This window comes from Cajanus cajan, chromosome 1, assembly GCF_000230855.2.
Source record: "Cajanus cajan strain Asha chromosome 1, NIPB_CcT2T_4, whole genome shotgun sequence".
NCBI lineage: Eukaryota > Viridiplantae > Streptophyta > Magnoliopsida > Fabales > Fabaceae > Cajanus > Cajanus cajan.
The window spans coordinates 15672881-15680802 of NC_138517.1; the positions used below are offsets into that span (position 1 = coordinate 15672881).

The 7922-nt window shown below is 35.7% G+C and overlaps 1 protein-coding gene across 1 annotated transcript; it reads left to right on the forward strand.

Annotated features, from left to right (window-relative positions):
- The first annotated feature begins 4628 nt into the window (after positions 1-4628).
- Positions 4629-7037, forward strand: LOC109803539 (scarecrow-like protein 8). The gene has a single exon (XM_020365155.3). It carries the CDS (start codon positions 4802-4804, stop codon positions 6695-6697), a length of 1896 nt encoding a protein of 631 aa, XP_020220744.2. The 5' UTR covers positions 4629-4801; the 3' UTR covers positions 6698-7037.
- The last annotated feature ends 885 nt before the right edge of the window (positions 7038-7922 follow it).

Consider the following 7922-nt stretch of genomic DNA (forward strand, 5'->3'; position numbering starts at 1 on the left):
CCTCTAGATCACTAACGCCTTCTGGCTTTTCTTGAAATTCAGATTAGGAAGCTTGCTTTGGGAGGATTGAAGTTCCGGGTTGAGCTTCGGAAGAGAATTCTACTTCTTCGCAGCTATTGGCTATTTTGAGTCAATCTTCAGGTGAGGGAAGCTAGAATGTATGTTATTTAGCTTGCATGTGAGTTTACAAACTCAATAGGTGCATGAATGTTGAGAATCCATAGGTGGATTGAAGAAAATCTCATTTTTGGGGTTTTGAGAAAAAAAAACAGAGGATTTTGATGATTTTGATGCATAGGTTGGATGCATGTGAGATTTATGTTTATTTTGAGTCGTATGGAGCCTATGCATTATGTTTTGTGTTTGCATGTGGCTGAATTTGTTAGTTTGGATGAGAGTTTTGAACTCTCTGACTTGGATTTAGGTCGGGCGGAGGTTGAGCGCGCCAGGCGTGGAAGAGCTTAGGGCTCTCGGATTGGATGTTGGGTTAGGCGTGATTTGGTTGCGTCAGGCGTGGAGACTCTTAGGGGTCTCTATCTCAAGGACACCGAGCGTGAGTTGAACGCGCGAGTGTGGATGAGTTTTAGGTCTCTCAGGTTGGGATTAGGCTAGGCGAGCTCAGGCTGCGCCAGGCGTGAACATGTTTATGAATAAATTGATGCTTATGCATGTTTAAAGTTAAAGTTTTAGATCATGTATGTATGATATATGATGTATGGTGCGATGTGATTCATATGTATGCTTTGTGATGATACGTATGAATATTTGAATATGATATGACATGTGTATATGTTTATATGAGTATGTTTATTGATCATAATGGTGGGTAGACCATATATGATGTATATGATGCACTATTGCATGTGATGTCTTATGACATGTGTATGATTGTTGATCATAATGGTGGGCAGACCATGTATGATGTATGATGTATAATTACATGTGATGCCTATGGCATGAGTCTAGCCTAGGACTTGAGGAGAGGAAAATATTTTCGAACTGGAAGAGCTCACATAGAGTCTCTTGAGAGTGGTGCTTGGATAGGCCACTGATATATGAGAGTGGTGCTCAGGGAGGCCACTGGATTTGGGAGAGTGGTGCTCAGATAGGCCACTGGGTTGGGTGAGTCTCCTCTAAGTCCTTAGCTAGTGTTGGAGCGAGGTATGAGGTCGAGGGTTATTCCCTTAACCAAGTACTCGGGAAGGTGCGTGGATCCTTGCGGATAGTCGGTGGGCGAACTCCACAATTGACTTGGTTATGCATGTCAAGGTCGTGGTAAGCCTGTACCCAGCTGTGTTATACCTGACGGTGGATCTGGACTTCCAATTGTGTAAGTGACATCATCCGAGTAAACCTGAGTAAGGATTATATCCTGTTTAGCTGTGACCGAGCTGGCACATTGGGCGTGAAAATGGTTGGGGTGGTTTCGGTAAGATGGAATGTCACTTATACAGCTCTATTGTTATGGAGATCTCCTAGGTGTATGCGTGACGACGCATTAGATGATTGATATGCATTGATATCTGTCATGAGATGTATTTATTGCATGATTATTAATATGATGAAGTGTGGTGTTTGACTTCATGATTGGTGGATTTTATTTTATGCATGAGTAGTATTGGATAGAGTATGGTGTGACTCTATGAATATGATTGATAGTTGGATGATGTGTAGTATAGATTTTATTCTATACTTGTATGATTGGTTTTGAACTCTAGTTTACCCTTCTGTTTCCATGTGGTGGAACTGCGATGATCATACTTGGTATGGGAGCAGGTCAGGGCTAGCTTGGAGTTGAGGTGTCCGCTGTGAGACAGGGAGTTTTGATCCTCGTGTTAGAGTTACCATTTTGGGTAACGGTTTTGTCTGTGCTTGACCGACATTAAGGAATATTATTTTTGGGATGACTGTACATATATGTAGTTCTATTTTATAACCAGAAACTTAGTTATTTTCATTTTTTATTTGTACATGTATGTATGAGTTATCCAGCTTAATATTTCTCTTAGTCTCACTAGCAGTAGTGCGATTCCACTAAATGTAGAGACCATGGCGAGTCGTTACAGAAAAAATCTTTAAATTACTTATATTGATAGTTCTTGAATATATTAATATATATATCTTTAAATTATTTATAGCTGATATAGTTCTTGAATATGTTAATATTATCTTTTTAGTTATAATTATATTGTTTTAAATATTATTTTTAGTTATAATTATATTATTTTAAATTTTTAACTAATATAATTATTGATCTCCACTTTTAGAAATATATTTTATAATTTTTTTAATTTGAATAACTAATATGATTGTATGTTTTAAATTTAGAAACTAAGTTTGATATTTACTCAAAATTACTACTAGCATAATAGTATCCATAAAAAAATAAATGCATAATTATATATATATATACTTAAAATTAATCAAATTATTATTGAAGTAGTAATATAATATTTAGATTATAAAAGTATTTGTTATTAATATACACTTAGGTTGAATTTTTATTACAAAAATGAACAAATTATTAAACAATAAAGCTGCAGTTTAATAATGTAAGAAATTTTCTATTTCGTGTAACTTCTAAGGTTTAACACGTTAAGTCTGTCCATTGATAATACCAAATAACTAATTAAAATATATTTTTAATAACGGAAACTAATCTTTCTTTTTCTCTTTTTTTTCCACTTTTAATTTAATTTAATATTTTAAAACAAATAAAAACATATTTTTATAAATTATATAAATATAACATATTTTAATAATAATTATTAATTTTTTATCTTAAAAAATATACAATTTAGTCAATTATAAATAGTAATTACGGTGTGTATAGTTAACTTGGTATGACCCGATTTATCTATAAGATAATAAGTAAAAGTTAGATAAAAAATATTTGTACTAAAGTGCTTATAAAAATAACTAGCTTATATTTTATGAATAAATAATAAAAATAAGTAAAGTTATCAATCATTTTATCTATATAATATAATTAAAAATTAATATATTTATTATATAAATAAAAATAAAAATAAATAAATAAATTTGTAAAACAATGAATTAAAATATTAATATTTTTTAAATTTTTTTTTGTTACACTTAAAAGCTATTTTCTTTACGTAAGAAATTAAAAAGTTAAAAAAATAAAAATGCTAATTGTCACATTCACTCTTTTCATAATTTTCATAAAATATTTAAAAATTATTTTTAAATAAAATTATTCTTTTTTATTATAATTTGTGCATAAATATACATTAATGTACACGGATATGAATGAGATCAAGTTATAACAAAAACTTATTAAAATTTATTGTATTAAAACTTAATTGAAATGCTCATTATTAAAATATCTTATTTTTTTTTATTATTTAAAGTTATATCTTTAAACATAACTACACTAACAACTCTGTATATTTAACGATTATATATTCAAATAAAATTTTTATTTGTATAATTAATTTATTATAAAATTTAATTATATATAATAAATATTTAATCCGTTTAAAATATACATGTTAAAATATACTTAGTTATGTTGAAAACAAAGAGAAAAAAAAATCTATATTAATTCTGTTCTACAAAACCATTCTGTGAATATATAACGGTAATATTATAAAAGTTTTATATTTTTCACCCTATAAATTCTTAAAATATTACAAGAAAATTTTAAAAAATATATATATATATATATTCCTTGTTCGGTGATTGTGCATTAAATGAGATGCTACTTTTAGACAACCAAGAAACATAAAATATAATATATTAAATTAGTTTTTTTTTATAAAATATATATAAATCATTTTTTCAATTTTTTGAAGAGCAAAACTTCATAAAAATAAGTTATTTTATTTGCATACAATAATTTAGATGTGTAGAATATCCAAAAATCTATATAAAAGATTAACCTTTTTAACAAATATTTTTATGCATATGCAAATCTTAAAATTGAACTTTTTCATCATAAATTTAAGGAAAAAATATAAGATTTAATTCGATTTGTTCACAATTTATATTTTCTTGTCCAGAATTGACAAAGCACAAATTATTATACCATTAAAAGCTATTAAATTTAAATGATACTCCTACAGTAATAGTTTTCAAAATGATATCTAAAGAACATCGAATAACATGTTTCAGAGCAGAATTATAAATGAATATAAAAATGCAACAGCACCAACTACGAGGAATATGAAAAGGAAAAAAATAAAATAAAAAAAATGAACTTAAGTGATTGATTAACGCAATCTCCATCTTAACAACTAACGCTTTATCAGATTTTCAATTTACATTCATTTTGAGAAGTTTCACAACACCAACAACAACGCTCTGTCAAATGCGCACTTTATCCGTTTCTCACACGCGCGAGAGAGAGAGGTAGCGTGTCCACTTCCCTCACGCCGTTCATCAAGTTCGTTATTAAATAACGAAACAAGTGTGCGTTTCGCATGCCACGACGCAACGCTCTAATCACCGTTCGTTGCCTTAGGGTTCTTCGAATCAACGGCCTGATCTCAATGCGTACAAACTCTGATGCGAAACATTCTACACTCGTATTTTAAAACCCCCAAAAAGAAGGAATATTATAATATTAATATTAATTATAAAAATTAAATAAAAAAAAACTTTGCCGTTCACCGTTATATTCATCAGAATCATTTCAACTCCATAAGAAACACCACACCACACCACACACCACAACACAAAACCAAACCAAAGACACACATTCTCTCTGATGCGTTTCCACAAAAGCACAACCTTTTAACTGTTTTTCCTTTTCTCCTTATTTTCTTCTCTCAATCCTAGAATGTCATCGTCGGAGTTTTTCGCCGGAGGCAGTGGCTTCTCTGGCAGATCCACCATGAACAACCCCAACGCGGCTCCTTCCTCTGCCACCTCCAACCTCCACCCTCTCTACCGAACCCAGCAGAACCTCCCTGCAATGTTTCTAGATCCTTCCTCGCAGATCGCACAACGCCAAACACCAACCTTCTTAGGTAGCAAACGCTCCCACACCGAATTCCAAACCTACAACCAAACCAACAACAACCACAACCACAACCACGTTCTCTCGAACTTCCTGCTTCGTTCTGTTAAGCCCCGAACCTCTTTCTCCCATAGCTCCCCTCTCTCACCCATGGATTTTCCTATTCCCGAATTACAACATCAAAGCCAAAACCAAAATCCTTCAGTTTACCACCACCAAACGCCGCGTTTTGGTGTTCCCTTACTCCACCAGCTCCGCCCTCAGCCCATTAACCTCCCCAACAACGGGCCCGGACACATGAATGGCCCAAATTTGGGTTACCGAAACTCGAATTTAGGTTTACCGCAGAACCGGGTTAACCTTTCTGTTCCTGGACCGGTTCACCGGAGTGAGCCGGAGAAGATCATGGACCACCGGCTTCAGGAATTGGAGAAGCAGCTTCTGGAAGACAACGATGAAGAAGGAGAAGCCGATGCTGCCTCCGTGATAACCACCAGCGAGTGGTCGGAGACTTATCAGAATTTAATCAGTCCCGGTCCCGGTCCGGTTCAGAAACCGGTTCCCACGACGACGTCGCCGACTTCTTCCACCACGTCGTCTACATCATCGTCTACTTCTGTTGCTTCGCCTGCCTCGGGATGCTCCAAACAGACGCTAATGGACGCCGCATATGCAATTGTTGAAGGAAAACACGATGTGGCTATGGAGATCCTGAACCGTTTCAATGGTTCTCTGAACCGTTCTGATAGGTTGACCGATTGCATGGTTTCAGCCTTGAAATCAAGGATGAATCCGGTGGAATATCCTCCACCGGTGGCTGACCTTTTCGCCAGAGAACACACCGAGTCGACTCAGCTGCTTCTGGAAAACTCGGTTTGCTTCAAGGTAGGGTTCATGGCTGCGAATCTCGCGATCCTCGAAGCCGCATTTGAGGAGAAAACAGACAACAGGTTCTGCGTGGTGGATTTCGAGATTGGACAGGGAATGCAATACATGCATCTCCTCAGCGCGGTTCCTGCCGGCGCCACGGTGAAGATCGTGGCGGTGGCGGAGAAAGGCGGCGAGGAGAGAGTCCTCGCGGTGGGGGAGATGCTGAGCCGGCATGCGGAGCGGCTGAGGATTGGATTCGAGTTTAAACTCATCGCAACTCAGAAACTCGCCGAGTTGACTCGCGAGTCCTTGGGATGTGACGCGGACGAGGTTCTCGCGGTGAACTTGGCGTACAAGCTGAACAGGATTCCCGACGAAAGCGTCTCCACTGAGAATCCTCGTGACGAGCTTCTTCGGCGCGTGAAGCGACTCGCCCCGCGCGTGGTGACTGTGGTGGAGCAGGAAATGAACGCTAACACAGCGCCGTTTTTGGTGCGCGTGGCGGAAACGCTTTCTTACTACGGCGCGTTGTTGGAATCCATTGACAACAACCCTGACAGAGTCAAGGTCGAGGAAGGACTGAGTCGTAAACTGTGTAACTCGGTGGCGTGTGAGGGAAGGGACCGGGTGGAGCGTTGCGAGGTTTTCGGGAAATGGCGCGCGCGTATGAGCATGGCGGGGTTTCAGCTGAAGCCACTGAGTCAAACCATTGCCGAGTCAATTAAATTGCAACTCGCTTCGGGTAACACCCGTGTCAACTCGGCACTCACCGTGAAGGAAGAGAATGGTGGGATTTGCTTTGGTTGGATGGGAAGAACACTCACAGTCGCATCAGCGTGGCGTTAACTTGTCTCACTTTTTTTTTTTTTTAGTTTTTTTTTTTTTTATTTGGTTCGGAATATTATTATATATCACATTGTTACTATATTTTAACGTTATCTAGAGATAATGGAAAGGCAAAGGCAAAGAGAATAGATTTGGAAAATTATATATATTATTATATATTATATAAATATGATAAAAGGGTGAAAAGAAAATCTGAAAGGAAAGTCCTTACTCTTGGTTCTACCAAACTAAAACTAATAAAGAAGTGTTTGGATTCCGAGAAAATTTATATGTTACAAGATGTTACATTAATTGATTCTTCTATGTATTAATTGATATGCTTTTTATTTTATGATCTTCACTTGGGTGTGTGAAAGGAGTTGGTTGCTGTTTGGTAGATAGCTGACTTGTGTGTGACACAATACAATGGATTGGTTTGCCCTAACATTACCGACAAATGAGGGCTCCACTTATAGGTTGCAATTTTGGGGTTTTAGTTGGACTTGGAACTTCCCTAATATCCAATTCTGCTTCTAAATTTGTAAGCTCTTCTAAAATATCGATAATGTTATGCGCTTGCACCTACTGTTTTCTGAGTGATTTTCATTGTTCGTTCTTTGATTCTTATTTTTGTTTTCAAGTTCCCGGTACAAATAAGTCCCAAAATGGAAAAGGAAAAATAAATGATTTAATAGCGCCAACATTTTGTACCATGTATTAAAGATTATGCTTCTACTGGAAAAAGCACAAGGACTATGATGGATACCCATAAATATAAAGACTGTGATAGATGCTCAACTAGCTATTAGTGTATGGATTCATCAATTGAACCCTTTTTATTCTTCAGTTTTTCCTTAATTGCATAGTGTTACATACATAATCCTTGCATTTGTAATTAGTCATTAGTGTAAAAATTGTTTGAGGTTATATAAAGATTAAAGAGACATTATTCAAAGTATATTTTATGGTTGGGTGGGTATGTAGAGGGCGATTTGAAATTGAGATATCACTTACAATGTGATTGGTTTTATGTTGTGTAGAACTGAAATGATGTCAAAGACAGGAATGGAACATTGTTGTGGTAGCTTTTGATTTTCACGTTCACCAAGTACGATTTTTCTTTTCAGACACGTAATGAAACACATTTACTACAGGTTTTTACACATTCGAAACAATGTGATCTACGTTAGATCAAATGGCTATGCTCCCCTTTATAGTTTTTTTTTTTTTTTTTTTTATTAATGTG

Excerpts from the sequence above, each read along its gene's own strand:
- LOC109803539 (XM_020365155.3), top strand. The coding sequence starts at position 4,802 with ATGTCATCGTCGGAGTTTTTCGCCGGAGGCAGTGGCTTCTCTGGCAGA.